General features: G+C 46.1%; 1 protein-coding gene across 1 annotated transcript in view; it reads right to left on the minus strand.

The window, feature by feature from the left end:
- Positions 1-8,359: 8,359 nt before the first annotated feature.
- The window catches only part of LOC138581060 (trichohyalin-like), a 337,402-nt gene continuing 319,812 nt past the window's right edge, over positions 8,360-25,949 (minus strand). Inside the window, exon 7 of the mRNA XM_069652102.1 lies at positions 8,360-10,064. Within this exon, the coding sequence (XP_069508203.1) occupies positions 9,995-10,064 (70 nt within the window). The 3' untranslated portion in view covers positions 8,360-9,994. The remainder of the gene's footprint in view (positions 10,065-25,949) is intronic.

A 25,949-nucleotide genomic window follows, 5' to 3' on the forward strand; every position in this document is an offset into this window, starting at 1 on the left:
TATGGTGGCAGTAGTCATGGGTGCGGGAGGGTGAGGGTAGGATGGTGAAAGGCAGGGTAGCAGTAGGCAGAGTCAGGGTAGGATGTGGATAAGCAGGCATGGGGAAGAGTGACATGGTAGGCAGATGGAAGTAGGGAGGGGAGGAGGTAGGCAGGTGTTTGTAGGGTGGGGTAGGTATGCATAGGTTAGAGTGGGAGTAGACAGGTATCTGATAGTGTAGGATTTGTCAGGGATGGGGGCAGGCAAGGGGTAGGGTGAGGTTAGAAAGGTGTATTGCAGGGTGGGTGTAGGCAGGGGAACAGTAGTTTGGGGGTAGGCAGGGATCAAATATGGTGGGGCAGGCAAGCATAGGGTAGTGTGAGTAGGGTGGAATTGGCAGGAGTGGGTTAGCGTGGTCATAGGCAGGTGCGGGGTAGGCTATTTGTCGGAAGATGTGTGGTTGGGTGGCATTGAAGTCAGGTTGACGGGAGGATTGGGTATGCAGCTGTGGGCAGAGTGTGTGTAGGCAGGAGTGTAGAACAGTAGGGATAGTCAGGCATTGGGTAGAGTGAGTGTATAGTTATTAGACGGTAAAGATTTATCACAATACAGTGGAGATTCCAAGACTCAGGTTAAATGAATTTTGTTTGCTAAGTGCAGTGGGCTTTGGCCAATCCGTCCCGAAGAAGACAATGGGCCTTGTGATGAGTGTGGCGGTCCGGAAACAAGGGTGACAGTAAACTTACCGGCATGCTTGTTTCCGGATCGCCACACTCGAAGTCTGCTTGCCGGAGCCGCTCTGCCTGACAGGTCTGACCCTGCCGGACGCAGCGGCCACGGTAGGCAGATCAGTCACGGAAGCACTGCCACTGTTAGAAACTGTGACAGTGCTTCTGTGTCCCCACTCCATAGAGCCCTATGGGACTCTATGGGAATGGGGACTTACAATTTACCGGCGCCTGACTTCCTGGTCCACCAGAGTTGTAATCTCCCCGTGGCACTGGGAAGTCAGGCGCTGGTACATTTTTACGGGTCCGGCAGCAACCCAACGGTAGCACCGGCAGGGTTAACACCGGACCCGTCATGAGGCCCAATGTGTCCAAACTGGAAGCTGTAATGAATTGTCGAAACTATCGTATTCGTCTGTCTTAACAACAATGTATTGGGCTGGCAGACTCAATTGGAAGACTAAAGCATGTTTGTCTCAGCTAGTAGATGTTTTTCATATTAAAGAAATTGTGTGTAGATTCACTTTTTGGAGCCACGTCTAACCTTTTTTCATTTTGGTTGATTTGTTCACATGATACGGCATCGCTAAGTCTGAGTTGATGGGGTAATGCTATATTCAATCCTTATACACTTTATTGCGTCATTTGCACTGTATGCCTGAGATCTAAAAGGTGTTTTAATTCTATGTCAGGACCGGAGGCAAGCATTATGCTTAACTCTTTCAATGCTTACTCTTCAGCAGCCATTTCATATCACAAAGTGTTCCTTTTTAAACACAAACTGTAACACCACAAACCTTCAACATAAGCGACTACAAATCCCCTGTGTTAGGTAGTTTTGTTTGTTTCCACGATCCACCAATCCTGACCCCGCTTCGCTCATTAGTCATGTCCTGCCTGGGTTTTGTTTGCTGCTCTTCAAGCAGATAAGTACACGTTCTTGATGCTCATGAGTCGGAGCTCTTGAAACTAATGGGAACATTTTGTTATCAAAGAAGGATGATTATGGATAGAGAGAAAGTGTATTGAACGTGTTGCGCAACGTTTATGGTGGTTTTGTTTTGGAGAAATAGCTGGGAAGAACATAGCGGCAGTGCAAGTTCGCTTGGCGTAAGAGCACAAGGTTGAGAGATCACTTTATAGTTGTGGCATGCCATATTATTATTACAGGAACGCGAACCGGAACCGTGGGCGATATCGCTCACTCCAGGTATCCTGTTTGCTCTCCGTAGGAGGTAGGTGGCCCTCGCGCATTGCAGAGGCGTTTGTACGCCTACGGGTCATAATCAGATGAAAGGACAGACTTGTCTGCTCTAACTAAGGAGGATGACTATGGATCAAAGTCATCAGAGAGTGAAGAGAGTACAGAATGTGACTTGCAGACAAATCATACATTGCGACGTACCGCATGCAGATGTTCCCGGGCAATTAACACATCTCGAATATCAATTGCAGCCTGCTGTGTTCAGGCCCAGGCAAATTAGAGTTTGCAAGATTTTCTCTATGGCTCCTGAGAGTACTTCACCCGAGTGGAGTGAGTGCAGTATGGATGAGGAGGTGTCACATGAGGACAGAAACCTGTCTCTAAGTTTAACGTAAAAGGTACTGGGTAATTCCCTGGTCAGGGCGGTATCTCAAGGGGTCAAACCGTTGCAGGACTGCTTGGTGGTGTTAGAAACTCTGCTAGCTAATAAAAGCACAGGGGTGCCAGAAAATTGAAAAAAGAGATGTGAAAGCTAACAGTCCAGGTGAAGGGACTTCTGCTAAGTCTGCTAAACACCCCAAGAAAGGGGCTGATGTTCAGGGGAGCGATAAGAACCAGAAGAGGATAACCTCTTCTACTCCCCCGGGTCAAAAGGAAGGGGAAAAGGGTGAGCCCCACGAGGTAGCCAAAGCTTTCAGTAAACTAAAGAGTGCATTTTTACAAACTTCAGCAGTGCCAGACCTCTTCCCCCCTTCCTGAGGGGCGAAAAAGAAAGGGGATACAGCCTGAGATACAACGGCTGATGATAATGAGGATGATACTCGTGATGATGACTGCGCAGAGAAGCCTCCTAAAGAGCAAGTACAGCACAAGGGAATAAAAAGTGCACCTCAGAATACAGTAGATGAAGGGGATGATATAGAGAATATGTTTGACCCTGGAGCCATTAAGCACCCCAAATCTACAGATTGGTGTTATACATGGCTTAACATATTAGAAAACTGTTGGAGAAGAAAGTAAGAGTTTGCCTGAGAGCGGAGTGTCCGTGACCAGAACTCCCGGGCAAAGTAACAGATACACCTGAGTTGGTTACTTTTCATAACTAAAATCGCCAAAGATGTCAGGAAAGGCATGGACTGAGCCTGGAAGGGGTGCCAGGATAGGTTACTGGACCTGGCTGGTCCAATAGCTAAAATCATGAACCTCGCAGAGAGGTCAAAGGATACGGGTGAACCCATAGACGCTCAAACATTAGCTAACTGGGCCCAGAGAGCCTTTTATCTCCTCAACAATGCCAACTGTGCACTATCCTCAGAAAGGAGGAGCTGTTTGCTATTAAAGACTTATAATAAGCTAGGTGATCTGGCGGCACATGAAGCAGGAGAATCCGTGCAAGGAATGCTCTTCGGACATGCATTTGCCAAAGAGATGATGACATTCGTGGGCATGGTACAAAGCTTTGGAAAAGGCACAATCGTCGATAAGGAAGATACTTCCAGGGAGAGTTTTTGCCGGGACCGTTATAGAAACTCATCGGCTGGTTGTTTCAGCCCCCAGAGAAGGCCTCAGGGACCCAGAGCACAGTACTGGGGGACCAAGCAGCAGGAGGCATTCTTCCCCGGTAGAGGAAGGAATCCAAGGAGCCCCAGAGGTCGCAACACTTTCAGGTAGCAGAGTGCAGCAGGTGCTAAGTGCGCAGAGTGAGCAATATCCCACAGTAGCGGACCAGACAAGGTTATTTATAGAGAAATGGCAAGAGTTGTGAAAAGACTCTTGGTTTTTGCAGATGGTGACAAGTTTCATGTTGGAGTTCACCGACCACCCCAGGCAGGTTCTAGCCCCATCCACTGCATATGGGGCGAGGGGGGAAAGAACTATTACAGGCAGAACGTCAGAGTCTTGGAAGCAAGGGAGAAATAGAGAGAAGTACTCAAGAAAAAAAAACACAAATTCTACAGCAACATGTTTCTAGTGCACAGAAAGGGAAAATCGAGGCCAGTAATAAACTTGAAGGAGCTCAACAGGTGGTTAGTCTACAGGCACTTCAGGATAGAGGGGATACACCTACTCAGGAATTTACTAAGGAAAGAAGACTGGCTAGTAAGATTATATCTGAAAGACACCTATCTAACAATTCCAGTAGCAGCTGTACAACAGCGCTTCCTACATTTCCGTTAGAAAGGGGAAAGTTGGCCGTTCAGATGTCTTCCTTTCGGGTTAGCCTCTGCGTCATGGGCATTCACCAAAGTGATGAGGCCAGAGACAGCAGCGATAAGCGAGAGAGGTGTCAGGATCATAGTGTATATGGACGACATCCTTGAACTAGCACAGGACAAGGTAGCACTTCAGGAACAAGCAGATTGGATGAATACGCTGATGACATCTCTTGGGTTCCATGATCTTTTGGGAGAAGTCAGAACTGACACTGAGTCAGCGGATGGAGTTTCTGGGGTTCATGATAGACATATTAGAACTACCAGCACAGAAGAGGAAAGCGATCAAGAAGGAGTTGAGAACAATGCTTCAGAATCTATCCAAAGAAGTGGGGTTGCTAGCATTCAACTTCCATTCAGGCAATTCTTGTAGGGCCATTACATTGCAGAGCGCTGCAGAGGCTAAAGGTCAGACATCTGCAAGGTGGAGTACATCAATTAGTTACATTAGACAAAGATGGAATTGGAATGGTGGTTGCAAAAAATGGAAGCATGGAACAGTCGAGCCATTTTCAGAGACATTCCGGAGTTAGTCATAGAGGCAGTCTCAAGCAGATCCGGTTGGTGCACAAGGTGCGGTCAACTAGAGACAGAGGGAATTGAACCTCCATATCAATTATTTGGAGGTGCTAGCAGGTTCATTTGCAGTGCATACGTTTGCCAAGGACAAAGCAAATTGCTGCGTACTGCTAAAGTAGGACAACATCTCGGCAATTCGGTATATCAATCGTCTGGGGGCACAAGATCAAAGATTTTGGTAGAACTAGCAAAAGACCTATGGAATTACTGTCTGGAGAGGAAGATAGTAGTAGCAGTGAAATACCTTCCTGGAGACCAGAATGTGGTAGCGGACTGGAACTCTCACTATCTAGAAGATGCCCCGACTGGAGGTTGCAGATGACATGGTTTACACGGTTGCGAGAGATCTGGGGGCCAGTGGACATAGATCATTTTGCATCCAGGTTGAATGCTCAGATTCCCAGATACTTCAGTTGGAGGTTGGACCCGAGAGCATTGGGCACAGATGCGTTCCTGCACAGCTGGGTGGGAGCGGTCCATTAGGCCTTAGCTCCGTTCATTATGTTAACCTGGGTTCTGGCAAAAATCTGCAGGGAGAGAACAGAGATAGTAGTAGTGTTGCCACTGTGCAAGTCCCAGGCTTGGTTTCCAGTTCTGATGGAACTTTCTTCGGCTGTTCCAAGGATGATTCCCTTGCAGCGGGACCTTTTGCTGAATGTCGGTAGGTCAGGAGCACCCTCTAGTGAGAACAGGGAGTCTGCAGCTGCTAGCCTGCAGAGTTTCAGTCAAGGATGGGATCTGCCGGGAATTTTTGGAGACGCTGCTGAATTCATCAAGGACTCCTGGGCTTCTTCCATGCTTTGGAGCTACAGTGCCACATGTAACAAATGGGAATGCTGGTGCAATCAATAGAGTGTTCATCCTGTTTCTGCCCATATGCTATAGGTTCTGAAATTCTTGGCAAGCCAGTCTCAGGATGGCCAGGCTTTCTGGACCATATGGGTGTATAGATCAGCCATTTTGGCAGGATATGAGAAAATTGATGGTTTTTCAGTCATATACTACCCAGCCGTAGTGAGATTACTGCATGGGATGAAGTTGCGCAAGGCCCCTTCGGCAAAATATTCCATCCTTTGGGATGGGGAGAAAGTGTTTCAATTATTCAAGCAATGGCCGAAGAATGAGCACTTGTCAGGGCACAGTTTATCTTGTCATCTAGAGATGTTGCTCTGTTGGTTGTCCTGTATGAGAGTGTCAGACGTTAAGGCGTTTGAGGTTAATAGGAAGATTTTCTATTCCGAGGGGGTGGCATTTAACATAGCGAAACGTACAAAGATTTCAATGATTTCTTATCCGTATTTATTGAGTGAACACAAACTATGTGTTGCGAAGTGCATCAACGATTAAGAGAAAGCTACAGAGTGTGTGAGGCCGCTGAGAGTGCATCAGTTGTTGTTTGCTTGGAGGAGGCCATTCCATGCGGTAGTTTCTGTCACTATAGCCAGGTGGGTCAGGGAGGTTATGGAGCTTGCAGGTATTGATTCAGAGGCATTTGGGGCTTTCACAGCAGGAGCATATTTTGCCAGATATTTTGAAGTCAGCAGACTGGTCTACAGATGCTATATTTAAAACATTCTATTTTAAGACTATTTCATCTGTAGCTACGGCACTTTTAAGCAGCTTTGAACAATAATAATACTTGCCTCCGGTCTTGACATAGAATGAAGATTACCCAAGCTTACAGCACAGGGAGTCTTGATTCTATTAAAGACACAGAGGTGAGCATTATCCCACCCAAGATACACTGTATGGTGATAGGTGGTTTCTCAATGTTGTCTGTACTGCATTGGTCATTGATGTGATGTTGGTTTATCCTTAAGATATTGGGCCTCATTACACGGAATGGGGTAAGGGTTTACTGGTACTGGTAAGGGCACCGGTACCGGTAAACCCTTACCGCCTTACTACGAGGTCCCTTTGCGGGACCCGACCTCAACAGCTGGTTTTACCAGCCATTAAGGAACGGGCCCACAAAGGGACCTTGGTGCTAATTGCGGTACCGCAATTTGCGGTACCGTAATTAGCTCCTTCCACATTCCCATTGAGCCCTATGGGGGCAAAAATGGGAATGGGGAAGTTACTTGGTGAATGGGGAATTACTGCCCCCGCTCACCTTGGAGTAGGGCGGTAATTCCGCCATCCACCAAGGCGGACACGGTAAAATACCGGCGGCAACCATGGCGCTAATAGCGCCATGGTTACCGAATACCGTGTAATGAATCCCATTGTCTTTCTTTGTCCGCAGGTGACAAGTACAAGAGTGGCTAAGGTGTTGGACGGCACTGGTGGGAGATATCAAGGAAAGTTGAATCTGCATGGGTAGTTAGTGTTCATTAGTCAACACGAGAGGCGGAGCCGTTGCTTATAGCGAGGACATCGTGGGACCATAAGTTCAATGACTGATTGGTGCCAGTTTCGGATCATCAAAAGAAAGAGGAAGGGACCTAGTCAGGATTGGTGGATCACGGAAGTAAACAAAATCTACCTAACACAGTGGATTTATGGGGATTTGTAGTCCGTTATGTTGAAGGTTTTGTGGTGTTACAGTTTGTGTTTAAAAAAAAAAGAAAAAGAAAAGGAAAATATTGAAATTTGAAAGGCTGCTGAAGAGTAAGCATCAAGCGAGTCAAGCATAGTGTTCACCTCTGTGTCTTTAATAAAATCAAGACTCCCTATGGTGTAAGCTTGGGTAATCTTCATTGACATGATTATTGTAATACATTTCATACAATATTTGAACTCAGTGCTTTAGGATTTTCCACTGTCTTTGACTAAAGTATGATTCATTGATTGTATATAGATGATTTATAGCAGAGTAGTTGTATTTCCGATTGGTTTCCCCAGGGTTTTTGCGGGTCATGGAGGTAGCTGCCTAGTGTTGTCAGGTAGAGTGGGCGTAGTCAGGACTAGGCAGTGTATTGGGGGTATGCATGTGTGTATTAGGGTGAAGGTAGGGTCCTGTAAGATGGGAGAAGGCAGGCAGGTACATTTAACTGGTCTTGTATGCAATGGGGAAAGAAGTGTACAGTGGTGGTAGGCAGGCATCGGGTAGGGTGGGGTTAAGGAGGAATGCAATCTTTATACATTGTATATGCCTTTAATGAAATAAGAATTGTTGGAAGAGATTCAATTGGTGTATTTGTTTCTTGAGAAAAGACTCACAACTGTGGATTGAAAATATTTAAATGGGATCCTTCAGATAAGGCGTTTCATATATATTTTGAACTTGTCCACTGTATAACATATTTCACAAATGTGTCTTTTTAAGGCGAACAAACTCTCAATGCATTCCCTTCAACACCCACTGTTAAGAGCTTGAAAGCAGCACCAGCGATGTTCTCATACATTGTCATACTGCTTACTAGCCAGGCAGGGGACCTGGAAGGGCGTGCTGTGCCCTATTGTGGTTTGTATAAATAATCAGTTCATGACATAATCACTAGCACAGTCACATCTTACTTTCTTGCTCACCAGGACAGAAAAGTCGCTTTTGCAAAAATGTTAAGTGATCTTGTTTCCCACCTAGAGAAAACAAGACTCACCAAAACATTGCACCAAAATTATATCCACTGTGATTTTGGCCGACTCATGCATACGCAAACTGCAAACATATGAGCATACAAATACACACAAGGAAAATGTTTTCTAGACAAAAATAACACAAACATTTTATAAATGAAAAGATGGACCATAAAGAGGAGGGCATCATGACAAGAATGCTGGTACAGAGAAAAGGGGTAAAAACAACAAATGTCACAAAATATACAACCCACATTAAAAATGGTCTCACACGTGGAATAAGTGGCAAAGCATAGTGAGGAACAGCAGTTCCACCTTATAAACGTGCTAGTGGAAGGGAAGGAGCTTTAGATATCATCACTCTGTATAATTGGTGTGACATTCTCATATTTTGTGTTGATGAAGTCTTCCTAGTTAAGGAAAGGTCTTGCTGTGTTTGGAGAAGGTCACACCATGTAGGGCAACTGGCTCTCACCCGTTGAGTGAAGGTTTCACTTACTGAATGATAAACCTTTTAGTGGTTGAGAAAGATCTCACCATGATAAACATTTGACTCTCCGCGGCAGAGGGAATGGTCAAACTAGTTAGCTTATTGGCTCTTTCTTATTGAGCAAATGTTTCATCTCATTCCGTGATAAGTTTGACCTGGTTGCGAAAAGATCTTACATTTTTGGGAACTTGTCTTTTTCCGGCTGTGTGAAGCAATCATCTTGATGGGTCACATGTTATTCCGCCAAAAGCTAAATCTCATCTTGTTGGGTGATTGGCTTTGTTGTAGTAAATCTATGGTCTCAACTTGCTGAATGTTAAAATCGCTCTGGTAGACAGTCTGACACTGTTGTGAGAGTGGATCTTCCTAGATGAATAAAGGTTCTACCTCACTGGAAGGTGGCTCATTCCTGTTTCAGTGAAAGGTTAATCTGCTTTAGTCACTGGCTCTTCTAGGACTTTTGATTGTTTGTCTAGCTGATGTTGCTGTTTGAGCAAAGGTCTGACCTTGTTGAATGATTGTTTCTTCCTGGATTAGCGAAGGGCTCACATTGTCTGACTGTTGATTCCTTTTGGTTGAGAAAAGGTCCCACTTTGTTGGAATTGTGTCTCTTCCTTGTCGACTCATGGTCTTAACTTGCTGAATGTTTAAATCGCTCTAGTAGAAAGACAGTCTGACACTGTTGTGGGAATGGCTCTTCCTGGATGAATAAAGGTTCTAGCTAGCTGGAAGGTGGGTCATTCCTGCTTCAGTGAAAGGTTCATCTGGTTTAGTTACTGGCTCTTCCAACTCTTGGATTGTTTGTCTTGCTGATGTTGCTGTTTGAGCGAAGGTCTGACCTTGTTGAATGATTGTTTCTTCCTGGCTCAGTGAAAGGCTCACATTGTTTGACTGTTGATTCCTTTTGGTTGAGAAAAGGACCCAGTTTGTTAGGAATTTGTCTCTTCCTTGTCGACTCATGGTCTCACCCTGTTTGGTGGATTTGATCTCTCAGAACTCTTTCTTCTCAGCACAGATGGCGTTTCTGTTTTCTCAGCAGTGAGGATGATGGATCTGTGCAGGAGAAGCTGAGACAAGGGCCATCACTATAGACTTGGACGTGAGTGCATTCAATAATTTAGAGGCAGGTTTGTTGGCAGCCTGAGCTGATACAAACAATATCTGGGCCTTAGCTTAATGTAGAGAGACACATATACGCATTGAGCAAGCATGGTGCCGATATATGTTTAAATGTCTTCCTAGACCTCATGGAGCACGTTGCAGTGCATCAAGACAGAGAAATTCACTGAGGCCTTGGCTTCCTCAGGCGAAACTGCAGTTCTTGCATCATCTGTGGGTGTGCAAATCCAAACCTGAAGGAGAGACACAGAGAAAATCAGGGAGGGGTGCAAACTAACCTCTAACCCAATCTCTGACATATTGATAATGCTGACCTACCCAAGCCATGGCCTAACTCAAAATTAAACATAAAAAGCTTATCCACGATACAATCCTAGCCCTCACTACACCCTAACACTACCCTTGCCCTAGCATAGCACCTAGGTGAGACAGACCTGTAGCGCTGATCTTAACCTAACCCTGAAGCAACCCTCACCCAACCCATAACCTGGCCCACCCTTAACCCAGCCCAAAATTAATTCAACACTGGCATAACAGCAGTCCTACACTATCCGCAGCCCAGTTACAACCTGTGGACTCCATTTCATTTACAGGTATTCTTTTCAAAGTTGTGAAAAGGAATCGAGTGAACAACCACTAAATGGCTTTTTCGACTCTATGAATGGTGATGCAACACATCATGAGTGATATATGGGAGAAACCTGTCTTTCCGGACCCGTTAAGTTGTCTGTCTGGCTACACACTCTCCCTATATATTATCAGCTTGTCCCCGAATGGCCAGCTATGCAAAGTCCACCCCTCCACCCTTCCCTTCATCCCCTCACCCCCTCCAAGATAGCTCTTTTCAATTAGTGCCTGCCCTCTTGCTCTATGCCCATGGCTATATCTGCCATAACAACATTCCCCCCCCCCCCAAAGCATTCTCTCACGCCATGCAATTAACATGATACATTGACTGAAGCAGCATAAAGTAAGCTTTGCGGTGCAGTGACTAGGCCAGGTTGCTTAGGAAACAAGAGGGCCAGAATCTGTTACCTAGCAACTCTGGGATGGTTTCTTCCACAAAGAATAATGTCTCTGACCTCCAGGAATTCTCAAACACCTTACCAAATGAGGGGAGTCTGTAGCTGGCACACCTCAGCTATCTCCTCTCTTCAACTCGCACATGAGCTCTGACCTCTACATGTAAATGTAAGTTTGGAGAGAAAGGGAACAAAAATGTCCCCTCTGAATGTCCTTCCTTATCCAAAACTGACTATCAGGACCTGATACCATACCACAGCCACTTCATGATGACATGGAATGCCATAATTCCCTTAACTTGCAAACTGGGATCAGGTACATGGGTCAACAAACATTAGTGGCTGAGAGGATTGCCCGGCTCGCCCTGACTTCCATTCCCCTGCCTGGTGTAATACCACAGACAGTAGTTAATCTCCAGCTCTGTCTTTAGTCCCAACCTATGGTTACTCCCCTTTGTCTGCCCCAGGCAAGGTTGACTTGTGTTGTGCATACAAATGCTGCCTTACCATTAGCCAGAAAGTCCTAAGCTGTGTAGCTCTCCAGCCTCATGGCAAAGTGTGCACATTGTTGTCTTTGAGTGGCTAAATGCAGACTTTTGAAAACAGGCCTGTACTTTTTTTGTGGTCCTATGATTTCTTTTAATACTGGTGTGCTCGAGAAGTAAATCATATCCCTTTCTCCACAGAAAATAACCTCTGCAGGGTGAAAACTGCGTTTTGTGTGGTGTAAGCCTAGCCATCATATATTTGTGACAGTTATACCTTTTGTGACTCTGGAGGTTGTTCATACTAGAAGCACAGAGTAAATTAAATGCAAGTGTTACAAGGGCATGTTATCCAGGGGAAAATGTTTATGCATGTATATCGTTTTTTTACAAGCTTTCTTTATTCATTTGTCGGATATTTATGACAGTACATGTTATGTTATGTTATGTTATGTGGCATTTATTTAGCGCCCTATATGTCATTGGTATGATCTCAAGGCGCTCGTGGGTTGAACGCCTTTGCGGACCGTAGTCCAGGTCAGTCGAGATAGCAGGGTAGAATATAGTGCTTGGGTGCACTCAATATGTGTGCCGCCTGTGTGATTTGCGTAATGGTAGCTGCATCCTAACACTAGGTGCAGCGGTAGTGAGAGATCAGTTGAATGTGTGCAATCAGGTGGTTGGTCTCCGAGACTGCATTCTCGCGGCATTAGGTGAAGGAACATTATTCTCATTTGTGTTTTGTCTGGGTGCACAGACCAGGTCACTCAATCTGGGCATTGCGGAATCTTTTCTGTTCCCCGATATTGTATTTCAGTTTAAATTCTTCAAATGAGATTCGTCTGCCCTCTATATATATATCTTCAAAATGGCCACCAGGTATGCAGGTAACGCTTGACAGGTGCTCTTAGAACAAGGTAAGTGAATGCGCTATTGTCTTTTATTGATTCCTGCCATTCCGTCCTTTATTAGGTTTCTTCATTTAGGAGAAACTGTTGAGATTATTTTGAACTGTGTTGTGATTACTTTGACTTTTTGGGTTGGGTGTTAGATGTGTTTAAGTTATAGGCCGGGTGTTATTGAGCGGGATAGCGACCATGTTTTTACTTTCATATTCTTCTATAGCCTTTATTGTATTGTTTTGTAGTAGTCATTTATATAGCTCCTTTTCACATTATTATGGTCTCAACAGGCTTGTGGTGGGATCACACTCGGGACTGCAGTCCACAGTATGGGAAATTCTTATAACAGGCTTAGAATGTGTGTGTGCATTTCGTCAAGATAAGGAATTAGGTGGGCTAGGTGGACTCCACTAAGCATCCCCAACGATCAAGCATGTGGACGGGTGCAGAGGGAAGTCAGGAGAATGTAAGAGTGCAAAAGACTCTTTATGTGTCCAGCTGGACCAGGTATTTGTCCTAGGTCGTCGCTATATTCTGAAGGCAGAGGTATTGAGGCTTAATATGGTGTAAGGAGGCAAATACGTTATGTACCCAGTTAGACCAAATTTCTCATAGGTCGTCACTGCATTCTGATACGTGTGTGTGTGTGTGTGTGTGTGTGTGTGTTTAGCCATCCCTGCGGTAGAAGCCCAATGAAGTGGTGCATTTACACATACACAGAGGCTCCAACACATTTCCTGCCCACAAAATACATTTAAGTGCAACACATTTCCTGCCCCAAATACATCTAAGATCAACACATTTCCTGCTCCCAAAATACATTTAAGTGCAACACATTTCCTGCCCCAAATACATCTAAGTGCAACACATTTCCTGCCCCAAATACATCTATGTGCGACACATATCCTGCAGCCCAAATACATCTAAGTGCAACATATTTCCTGCCCCCAAAATACATCTAAGTGCAACACATTCCCTGACCCAAATGCATCTAAGTGCGACGCATATCCTGCCCCCAATACATCTAAGTGCGACACATATCCTGCTGCCAAATACATCTAAATCCAACACATTTCCTGCTCCCCCAAATAACATTTTAGTGCAGCCTACTGCCCGCCCTCAAAATGCCTCAAGTACAACACATCTCCTTTGTTGTATCCAGGCAATGCCCAGCTACCCCACAGTTTAATTGTGTGTAACAGTTACTGTGCTTAACATTGATACTGTTGGATTGCATAGTTGGCGCCTTTTTTCCTTGGGGCTGTACCTCTCCTGCACTGCTTCACTCTTATGGGTGCGCATCAAGAGGACAAGTCCTATTAACGGGTTGAAACCATGCGAGGGATGACGCCTCATGTTTGCTCATCGGGCTGTCCAGATAGCCCTGTATCATTCCCTTATACCGGGGTTCTTTGCTGGCACGTGCATGTTTTTGCTCTCTCAGTTCTCCCTGTTTTGGCCCGCCATCTTGTTTCGGGGGCAGCCAGGTGTGCTTCGTGGCTTGGTTTTGTATCCGCGGGCTCTCCCTCCATATCCACACTTCTTCTGGGTTGTCTAGAAAGTATTGATCTCTGTTAGCATTTAAAGTTTGCCTGGGGGGGATTCTAGATGGTCTTAATCTGTGGGTTGGTTCCCTTCCCTGGTTTGGGGGTTGCTTTCTGTGAAACATGGCACAGGGTGGCTATTCTATTTTCAACATTCACACATACTTAGGCTGAAAAAACATTCAGTGATCAAGAATTGATTTACTTAAAGATTTTGCTTTCACATTTGATCTGCAAATGACCCACGTCTCTCTTCAACCCCTGCGTTGCATTTTGTTTTTGGCTCCGGCATATTGGCAGTGTGCTCACATCATTGACAAAGTAGCATGTTTGATTCATCTTTTACTGTGTGCTATTGTGTACGTTGTGTCTACGCATGCTCGCCAGCATATTTACTTGTAAGCCTCCACAACATGCAGGAACTCTTGAGCACATCTCAAGACCATTATACATCAATAGCCTTACTTATAATTAAACCTAAAACACACTGCACTCATAACTGACAAGATAATTGATTTGCCTATTATTGACAGCACCTTACTCTTTTCATGACCGTTTTCGTCAAAACCCACACTAGAGTACATACATCACAACTAATGCTGCCACTCAATCCTCATGTTATCCTCCCTTCCCCTTGTCACCTTTGTCTTCTGGTCTATCTGTGACTTTTTTCTGCTGTTGCCAATTGCCCCTTACCTTTCCCCTCATTTCCTTCTCACCCAACAGACCATGGTCTGCTTTGCATCCTGGTTGGGGCCACAGTTCACCCACACGGACAAGGTTTTGGTGCTACGGTGGTGAGGTGCGCAGTATAAAAACTAAATAACATAACATAACATAACATATAGAGGTTATCAAGTCAAATCGTTCTGTGCCTCTCCCACCAGATCAAATAGGGTGCATTCATTCCCGGTGTGAAATCAGAATTATGGGTAAGTGGTGAAAAGGGTCCCAGACCTGGTTGCATGCCTCAAGCCGGTAAGGTTCTACACCAATATGTTAATGAGCATGCCGTAGATTCCAAGAGACGCCCTTATGCGTGCCTCCTCATAACTTCCAAGACGGAGAGTTTGTGTAAGGGATAGACGCGACTCCCTGTTCCACGTCCTTCCATCTCTTAGAGGGTCATGATTCATTATTTTGACATTCATGTTTTTGGACAATATTATTAGAGTTGTTAACAAGGGATGCTTTACATACCTTGAAGGGAAAATACAGATTGCTGATCTTCACAAACTGATTATGGATACCATTTTGTTTTAAATATATTGATAAATTATCCTTGTATGCCACTTTGCTCGTAATATATTGAAATATAGCGCACTTGGAGTCCCTTGAATTTGTTTATTGACTTTCCTCTCTCTCTTTTACAGAACATAAGGCCAAGAGGCCGCCCAAATGTCAGAGGTGAGGTTATACTTCGCCCAGTCCCATTATATTACAGTACAGATAATGTCACTCAGCGATATGGATCGTTCAGCTTGCCTCACGTGGTATTTCTAAATGATACCGAGATGTACCCTTTGAACCGGTCTATCTCTACCCTGAACTGGTCATCAGCTTTAAGCTCATCAGCTCTGCCCCGAACTCTACCATTTTTTGATGCCTTGGGGAAAGGGCTTAAGGACTCAGATGGTAGGATCGTGATGGTCGCCCCACGCTCTCCTCCACACAAGGACATACACTAAACCATCACCACACCCATGTACTGCCATGCTTTCATCTTTTGTCATCATTCAGCGCCCAGATGGCTCAGGGTTATGTGCGCTCTACAAATGGCACAATAAATAAATAAATAAATAAATATGCTAGAGAGGAAAACATGCTCTAGAATACTGCAACAAGGCGGAATATCCCAGAATTCATTATGTCACGCTTAATAACAATGACTCTTCAAAACGAAGTATCGCACAAAGGAATCTGCCACCCCAGCCCGTCAGGACACATAATGCACTCTGCAGTGCTCATCATAAGGGCTTTCCTTCTCAGGGGTACATGGCCCCAAATTACTATATGTCCCACGATCGGCTCTGCATCACCCATTAGATACAACCCATTTATTTACCAATTTACCATAATGGAATACACGCTGAGGAGAGCGATATGAACTGCAGCCACATGAAGCAGCTGGTTTATAGTGATCATTTCAAATACCAAAATGTCGTAAGTCATAATTTCGAAAAAAAAATATCGAAAAAAAAAATCAAATTTGTTTTTCACTACGTTTTTGATTCAAAAAGGGGGGGGGGTTGGGTTGGGTTCCCACTGGGTTCCCACCCCCAACCACCCTTTTTTGTTGTTTTGTTTTTTAGCTTTTTTTTACTCGCGAAACCCCCCCAAAAATATATAAATAAATAAAGAATTCGATTTTTTTTTTCCGACATTATTTTTTCGACATTATTGTCTTTCGACATTTTCTTTTCGAAATGATGACTGACCACCAGCAGCTCTGTCCATAACATGTGCAGTCAAGCTTACATTGTACTATCCACCTTTCTTTGTAGGAGAGAGAGAGAGAGAGAGGGAGAGCATGCATGTGTGTATTTTTAAATAAATATGTCTTGTATCTAATTACTCAACATATGTTTCAATCTGAGTGTCCGAAAGAGCTTCCCTTCCAGTTTGGAAAGAACCTAGAATTATTTGCTCTGAGCTCAAGGTGAAAATAATATGTTTGAATGCAAATAGTGCCGTGTGTAAGGAGCTGTTGCATTTTTACCGAACATGGGCCCTAAGGGGAGCAAGGAACAAATCCCCCCATAGGGTTGTTTGTACAAGTGGTTCACCCGGCCAATGGGTCTGTTGACTGGGCAGAGGGGCGGGGGCCTTCAACGGTTGTCGTCTCATAAGGGTGACGGGGAAGTTCCTGCGCATGGCTCCGGTCATCTTTAGCGCACATGGATCACTCTAGTACTGCTTCCGGGAGCATCTGGGGAGAATCCGGTTATTATGGCTAACAAGAGGCAGGGTCGTGATGGTCCAGCTAGGCAGGACCAGCCGTTGAGGTTAGTGGCGCATTCAAAATCTGAGCCATAAAATGGCGTCCTGTGGTTGAGCATAGGGTAAGTCTTGTTGGCTAGAGCGGGTGTTATTATGTGCCTGTGTTTCTTTCACTGGCTCCGTTTTGTGGTGCCTAGTGTGGCATTGTTGGGCTAGCCCCCCACCCCGCTAATTGCAGAGTAGGTGCAGTGGATGTGAGTAGCACCGCCGTGCTGTAGCTCGCCTGTGTCCCTGCAGGTGTGTTTCGCGCCCACAGGTTGGTGTGCAGCTCCGATCGCCATTGTCGCAGAGGGCAGCGGCATGGGGTTTAGGAGGTATGACAGGAGGGAACATGGACTCAGAGGCATTGAGGGAGGTCCTTCGGTTTATCAGCCAAGTAGTACAAACAATTGGCACAGGGGGTGCGCGTTTCACCATGGTCACAGAGTCTGGGGGCATTGCAGGGTGGTGGTTTGCAATTTATGCAAACCATGAGTTGGGACAGAGAATGGAGCTGGAAAGTGAGCATGGGATGGGGCTGAAGGGTGTGTGGCCTGTCACGCCGCTGTGCAAGGCAATCCACTCAGGCTGGCAAGTGCAGGGCTCAAGGGCAGAAGGCCATCAACACGGGGGGAATGGGCTGGATAAAGGTGGGAGTCCGGATGGGGCCAGAGGAGTTAGAAAGGGGGCCAAGCTCAAGTGGCAGACGGATGATAGGGGGTTGTGGTGTGAGGTGTAGCTGAGGTAAAAGGGGTCTACAGTATTGAAAGGGCTTGTTTGGGCTGCGATGGAAGGGGCAACACAGGGGGCGCATGGCATCCCCAAATCGAAGAAAAGAAGGTGTCAGCTGGTCAGAGCCACAGTGGTCAGGGAGGAAGATGCATCAATGGAATAGCACAAAAGGGCCAACCCCACAGCGCAGCATGCACTAGGACAAAGGCCGACAGCAGGTCTCCTCAGCTCAGCAGCATTAGAGAAGGAAGAGGGTGTGGCACAGCCCCGCCACCCACAGGTGGAGTGAGGTTAGGGTGCCCCCAGCTCAGCTGGTGGAGGAGCAAATGGAAACAAGTTGCTTATGAAATGGGGATTGGTACTAAGTACAGCAGGAGGAAGCCGTAAAAGAAGCCATTTTGGATTGAACAGAGAGGGAGTCTGGGACTTGGAGGAGTGGCAAACAGTGGAAGATGAGGTGAGTGTTGAAGAAGGGGAGATAGTGGAAGAGATGGAGAGGAACGAAGGTGGAGGGACATGAGGGGAGGCAGTGGTGGTTGGCAATAGCGAAAAGTTATAGTGGAAATGAAGAAAGAGGTGAACATGGGGTGCAGGGAGAGGTAGTGTTTAACAGGAGGAAAGATGTTGCTTTTTTTCTCATAGTACGAACCCAGTGCAAGTGACAAGGAGAGCTCTTGAGGAATGGGGAAAGGAGGAACCTGATGAAGAGGAGGAAGAGTTTGCAGATAAGGGAAAGAGAAGAAGGTCTGTCTACAAAATGGTGGGGGCAATGGCGATTGACATGCTTGGTAGCTGGGGAGGCAGTTCACTGGAAAGTGGTGATGAAAGTGTGAAGGCACTCGAGACACAGAAAACGGACCTGGAGGAAAGCAGGGCCAGGGAGAATGGGTTAGAAAAAATGAAGGGGAAGGTGAATATGGAGTGACAAACAGGGGCTAACATGAGGTGTGCATTCATAATAGGAGTAGGCGAGTTCAATGAGAGCAACCAGAGAGGAGAAGAGAAAAAAAAGGAGATTTGGGAGGCTGGTGCAGTGAACAGATAAGGGGGGCAGGGCAAATCAAAGGGGAAGAAGTTCTCCTACGTGGGCATCACAAAACCACTCAGGCCTCATTTGATACAAGCAACTACGGAAAACATATGGAATTGGGGAGTGTTTTCATGTTTTAAGCTGTCATATAGAGAGGAAAGGGCGATGGGAGGGTCCAAGGTGGGGGTGAGGGAGTTGGCCAGGAGTCCTTTGGTTTAATTGATTATTGACAATTGGACATTCATGTCTATTGCAAGAAGTACCCAGAGAGGGGTGTTGCTCTTTTCACGTGTAAGGACATCATACACAAGGCATGCGTGAATTCCGAGGGTTTCCCCCTGTTCAGTTACAGTGAGACATTCCAAGCCTGCATGGGAGAGGATAACAGAGTGGTGGAGGGTGAGCTTGATATGGATCTCTTGCTGCAGTGGATGGCTCCTAATCGGTCGGCACCAGTTACACACATGGCCAGTGATTTCCTGTTGCTATACGGGCCCTTTCTTGGACGCCAACCCGAGGTGGGGCGAGGGCAACTTTTAGGCATCAATTGGCAATGGGCTGTTGAATGCATAAGAAGTCTTGTTTTAGAATAGTGTATAAGTTCAGGCATGAGTGCAGTAGGTTTGAGGAATGGCACCCTGCGAGTGACGGGAGAGGCAGGATTTGTGGTTAAAGGTTGGGTTGGGAGAACAGGAAAGGATTCCTTGGCCACCTAGAATGTCGGTAACTCAATATTGGATGGGGTATTATCGGTTCAGGCGGATGGCAAGGTTGTTAGGCAATGGTTTTTCAGTATGGTTTCAAATTGGGGATAAGAGTTAAAAGTGAGGATGTGGTTCGGGAATCTCAGGTTGGGCGAGGAAATGCTGGAAGTGATTGTGTAACAATGTCGGAAGAAGTTTCTATTGTACAGACTGGTGGGACCTTAAAGAAACAAGGGACATTTTGGTTGATACACCATTTTTCGTGGCCAGGAGGGGCATCTGTGAATGGTTTCATCCTGGAGGCAGAGAAGAGGGGAGGAAGGATAGCTTAGGGGCAACGCGTTTGTCTTGGAAACAAGACAACACAGCGCAACATAGGTTTGAACCCCGAACCCGTGCTTAGAAACCACTTGTTGGTATCAAGCGCATTATAAAAGAACAATTATAGTTACACAGGTGTGAACAAGGCCCTAGATCTAGAGAGTAAGTGTAGATGGGGGCATTGATGACCATGTGTGATATAAAGTGGGCCTCCGGTACTTCGAGAGGATTTTTGGCTGCTCAGGATGCAGTTTAATGATGAGATATATTTTTTTAATTAATTAAATTTAAATATACTTTTTTATAAAGCAGAGATATTTGTGGATATGTTTTTTACGTGTGGGTTGCTCATTATCAGGCACATTATTTGAACAATTAAGTACATTCCTGCAGTGTTTTTATTTTCATTCTGGATGTGATTGAAGAAGGTGTTGCACTACCTGTAATATGTACTGTTCGGGGGGGACGGGGGCAGAGAATGATGAGGAATGTATCAGTCTCTTGGATGGGTTTGTGAAGTTGATGGAGGAGTTATGGGTCCTGCTAATACTGGAGAAGATGGGGGTTGGCAGTGACTTTGACATTTTCAGGCATTGGGTTGGATTTGTTGGAGATTTGCTCCAGTTTGCCAAAGGATGATCTGGAATGAGTTAGAGACACTGGTGCTGTTATTTGGAGGTGGACTGTGGGTGAAGAAGATGGAGTTGAGGAAAGTACAAACGTGTTTGTGCCATCTGAATTTAGCATGAGGTGGTTGTGCCTGGCAGAACATGTTGCAGGAAAATAGCAAAGGCTATGGCATGTGTCATGTATCTGCACCACCGATTAAGTCTATTGAGTACTGTTCAAAATGACTTAAGAGTATGGCTCATGTTTTGAAGGGCTTTATTTCGGTATGCATGTGGTTGCTGTTAGGAAAGATTTCATTTTATATGTAATTTTCTCTCCAGTTGTACACCCCCAAACTTTTTGCTGCTGTTTAAACACCCTAGTCTTACTTTGCCAGGGGAGCACAGCCTTCTACTGCACTCCTCTGGGCTTTCGCTCACATTTTATGGAGAAACTGACATGCCCTTAAGACAGTCAGTACTGGGAGACTTTGTTTCCCTTAGTCCTTTTCCAATGTTGCAACTTTTCTACAACATGTAACAAGTGCACAATGTACCTTACAGTACAGTGCACTTGGGTTTCATAGTCATTTTCCAAAGACCCTAGATACTCTCTTAGGACTTTTTAGGAGATGTGTCATGGACAGGGCTGGTGGCAGCTTATCTTTTTATATAATTTTAACCCTTTCTTGCCATTTAAACTATGTTAACTGCGTTTGGCACAAATAGGAGGCCTGGCTCCAAAATGGCCATGCTACAAGGTTCTTTGTCCTGTCCTTTGGTCATCCTGCCCCTTTGCCTTCCCCAGGTTGACCAGACCTGGGTCGGTCCTAATTTGGTCATGCAGTTCCCCGCGAAACGCCAAGCTTTTGCAGGCTTCTGCATGCCTTGTGTGTGTGCCTCCAGGATGTGGGCTGGGATGTCTGTCCCCAATACACATCCTGGGTGCCAGAGAGTCTGGAGTGCTGTGAATGTCTGGGACCACCGTGGTCCATGATTGGTCCACGTATGGAGTGTGTGTTTGTGAGCAGATCTCCCATTGGGTCCTCTTCATTTTGGCGCGAAGGAGACTCTGGATAAGAGGAGGCCCAACCACCCATACCGTGTCGATCTCTGGAGTTCTCACTGAACGAAGGATAGGATCCAAGTATCCTGAAACTAAGAAGCCGAGCCGAGGAACCACTGGTGAACGGCTGGGACCCCTCTGCATCTGGTCGTCCTAGAAGGACTATTCTTCAACCCATTAAAATAGTGGGACCAACTATTCTCTGCACCTTCACCAAAACCTGCAAGTAAACCTTCTCGGAAGTGTCCCAGGGCCAACCAGTGGGCTTGCCAGCTTACGCAGGATCTTTGCTCTGTCTCTGCCGCCGTTTCGAGGAGGCCCTCGAAACTTGGTATATAGCTAGCTCTGTTTCCATGGCACCCTCACACTTGGAGTTCCCAGGTCCGAAGTGAGACGAGTGTGCCACAGTTACCGTGTTGCCCTGCCGCGGCAACAATCTTTGCAGGTGTGCTGCATTTGTGACCCTCTTTACCCTGAAGCCTGCTGCAGTGAAACTGGCTTGATCCATCCATCAGGTGCGGAGAAATCGCCACTCTCCCATTTGGGAATCATCGCTGTATCTTCGGAACTGAAAGCCACAGAGACATCCTTTTTTGTCGCATTCGAACATGCAACCACAGTGAACTCGACTGGCGAGGTTTGGTCCGGAGTGCGCCTGGGGTCGGTGAGTAATCATAACCCTAACCGGTGGCCCCTAGCGCCTCCATCCTTTTTACTCACGAGTGGCCCTCGGGGCCCCTCTCCTTTCCACTGCTAGTGCAAACTAGCGAATTATTCCCAAACCTTGGAATCACCTCTGCCTTCAAGTGGAGGCCCTCTTCGAATAGTGGGAATCTATTCTTCATCGCCTCACCCACCTTACTGAGCTGCTAGTGACCCCTGAAGAAACCCCATTTTGCCCATTGGAACAACCGTGTGCGCCTGCACTGCATGTAGTATTGAGCATAATGCTCCTCTCTTCTTAGGGTTTGGACTGCCTCTTAGTTAGGTGTGTGTTTGATGTTGAAGGGGACTAAAGATCATCTGTACTGCCTATTTTCCTTCCCCTCTAGGTTGTGAACTTAATTCGTGCCTATAACCCTTTAGACCCCAATGGTCTTGTATATTTCTTGTACTGATTGTGTTGTGTTGGTTTGATAGTATTGCTATGATTCTTTGACTGTGTGTTGAGTTACAAAGGCCTTGTAATAAATGTGTTTATATTTTTGATATATACACATGTCTGGGAGTAATTTGTAAGTGTCCTTGCTCTGTGTGCTCATTGACGTCTGTCAGTCACCCTCACCCCTCCTGAGACTTAGTCTTGACCGCAGACAATAGCTACCTTGATTGGTCTGGCTTGTCCAAAGGTTACCCTGTTCCAAGAAACTAGGCTGGCCTTCTGAACATCTGCCCACCAGGTCAGAGTTCAGAAATCCGTCTTAACAGTTGCTAGGAGAGTCAGCGGATGGGATATGCAGGTCCTTCGGAATGGGTTGAGAGCAAGAGGATTTGACTTCTATTGAAGGGGAAGGTGGTGTACAAAATGGTGGCCCGGCAGGCAGCAGGAAAAAACGTTTAGCATTGCATTCCTTGACATTTTTCCATTGTTTGTGTGTGGCTTTGGCTTTGTGAAGATGGGCGAAGACGGACAAGGAAGGAATGGTAGGATGCTGAGGTCGCTGCAGGTGTTGGTCTTTGGATGCACGTATCACAATATTGTTTTTTAAATCAAGACATTTTCCTAGTAAGGACAAGGGCACAGCAGATGCATTGTCTCATTGCCAGTGGCCGAGATCCTGTGGGTAAGCATCGGAGGTGCACAGAGTGGCAGTACAGATTTCAGAAGATCTGAGGCAGCTGTGATATTGCGGACGACAGAGGTTGTTGAGAAGTTGTCGGTGGTATCCTCACATGTGGGATATAGGAGGACATTGCTGGAGTTCAATAATTGTTGGACACAGGTTGGATGCAGGAGAAGGCAGAAGGGATGATGTTATGAATGTCATTCTGAGGTCAGTGGAGAAATCTTTGCAGAGAACCACAACAGTTGGAACATTGTCTGGGCTTGCATTTGAGGGTAAGTCGTTTGGGGGATTTGCTCAACGTGGGGCTGAGATGTACATTAGAATGTTGGAGGGTAGGGTCGAGGGAGAGGGCAAAGCCTACGGAATGGTGGCGAAATTGTTAGGTACTTTTGTGGGCGTGGTGGGTGAAGTGTGTTTGTCAGGGTGGGAGACAGCACTGTTGAAGACTTGTTTTACATGGCTGGCTGTTCCTTGAAACATTTAGGGTGCATTTTAGGGATTAATGGAGTCAAGGCTTTGTTATGGCAGGATTTTCGGATAAGTGGGTGGGGTAGACATTTTCATTAAAGGTCAAAAGGGGACTAAAAAGGAATGGGGGCTTTGGTGCTGCAGGGAAAGTCAAGAGCAGGGAGACTATGCCCTGTAAAGACCTTTAGGGAATGGGAGCTGGTGACAGGGCAGAAGGTCCAGGACAGATTTTTAGGCACTCTTTTTGTCAGGGTGGCAGGAAACTCGCCATATTGGAGAAAGAGTTGATAAAGCTAAGAAGTTCGAAGTCGGATACATTTAATGGGTAGTTACGGCCTCTGTGGGGAAATCGGACTGTGCATGTAAGGGAAAGCACTGGTATGGCACTGACCTTTTTAAAAATTCGATATGAAGATTTGTAGGCGAGTGGAATACTAAGAAGAGCGGAATGGGTGCTATTCCCTGGTGAAGTGGGCAGGACAGCAGGTGGGTAGGAGTTTGTATGGGATGCAATTGTGGTGCAGCTACCAGGATGTATCTGTTAGGTGGTTTGGGTTTGGGTGGTTGAGTGCAACCAGTTACTCACTATGTTAGTAAAACTGAAGGAGGGACATATGGGAGCTAGTGTTGATAGATATACGTTTGGGAGAGAGAGTGTGCCATTGATAAAAAAGTAACTGCCCACTTTAAAAAAAAAAGATTTCTCTGACAGGCAGCTTTCACCGAACGGCGATGGTCGTAGACATCAGGAGAGGGACTGGGGAGGGGGAAATGCATATGTGTGTGTGTGCATATGTATGTATGTTTGTGGGATGTGTTAATGTGTGTATGAATGCTTATTGAGTTGGAGACCGCGGTGGGTCGGTTGGAGGGGGTGTCCCCCATCGAACAAACAGGCCATGGGGAGGAGGTGGACGGAAGAGGGAACAAGGATTGTGGGGGGAGTCCCTATACACAACGGAATGGAAAAAGGTGTTCCCAGGGGAATGATGGATCCTCACAGCGCCAAAACTGGGCCGAGGTTCCAAGCTTCAGTGAAAACGGCCTGCAGGGAATCATCATAGAACTTGATAAAAATTATCAAGAGGGACGCAATGTTTATTAAGCAAGATTGGACGGCGACCAGACTCTATTGGACTGAGCTATTGCCATGGAGGATATGGCACAAGGCAGTGAACAAAGTTCAGCAGGTCAAGGCAAAACGGAATCTCAATAGAGAGATGAGGAAAGTTTTCCAAGCTATAAGCTTTAAGTTAATTACCTGTAACTATTGTTCTCCTGCATTGGGCTGCCATGGATGCACATGCTCATGAATATTCCCCATCGTTAGGCTGGGAATCCTCAGTAAAAGAAAAAACAGTTTCACTTTCACTTTACAACTATATTTCGTCTCTAAACCAATCACTTTCCTCTGGGTCATACCACCCCCATCCAATGACAGTCCTCTCTCTAAACTCCACCTCTGGTGGCCATCTTCAGATTTGGTAAGCATGTAAACTGGCAGTATGAACCAAGAAGAGCCATAAGGGGGAAGGAGGGAGGGTTCACATGTGAATGCATGCCAGACCCATGCTGGAGAACAATAGTTACAGGTAAGTAACTTAAACCTTCTCCAGCATGGAGTCTGGCATGGATTCACATGCTCATGGATAACGATTGCACAGCAGTACATATACACAACCGTGGGAGGTGGCACCGCTCAATAGAAGCAATAACCTCTGGAACAGACTCACCTCAAATCAACAGGTTGCGTAGCACTGCTTGGCTGACTCGGGACTCCTCCCTGCAATCCCTGTTGGCACAGAAGAACCTTGTGAAGATGTGCGTGGACCTCCACATAGCAGCCCTGCAGTTGTCGAGCAGGGGCACACCAGAGGGAAACGCTGTAATTGCTGCAATGGCTCTTTTGGAATGGGCTTTCGGCCCGCCCGGAAGAGGTCTGTTAGCCAGCCAATGATAGTGCATGATGTAGCCTGAGAGCTACCTGGAGATGGAAGCCTTAGGCAAGGCCTTCTCGTGATTCACAGAACCAAAATTGACGAACAGTTGAGCAGTCTTCCGGAAGCTCTTTGTGCGTGCCACATAAAACTTCAAGGCATGGGCAACGTCCAGTGAATGCAAGGTCCTCTCCACCTGAGATGACAGATATTGGAAGAACACAGGTAACATCAAAGGCCCATTGAGGTGGAACTCCGACAACACTTTAGGCATAAAGGTGGGGTGCATACGTAGTACCACCCTTGACACCTGGAAGGACAGATATGGCTGTTTGCATGACAGTACCTGGATCCCCTGACCCGCCTCGCTGAGGTGATCACCACTAGGAACGCTGTCTTCCACGAAAGGAACTTGAGAGGGGCCTGGTGTATCAGCTCAAAAGGCGCCTCCATAAGTTTAGTCAAAACCACATTCAGTTCCCAAGCTGGGGCAAGAGCCTTCAATGGTGGAAAACTCCTGGAGAGCCCCTTGA

Source organism: Ambystoma mexicanum, chromosome 3p (assembly GCF_040938575.1).
Source record: "Ambystoma mexicanum isolate Mex_15411 chromosome 3p, UKY_AmexF1_1, whole genome shotgun sequence".
NCBI lineage: Eukaryota > Metazoa > Chordata > Amphibia > Caudata > Ambystomatidae > Ambystoma > Ambystoma mexicanum.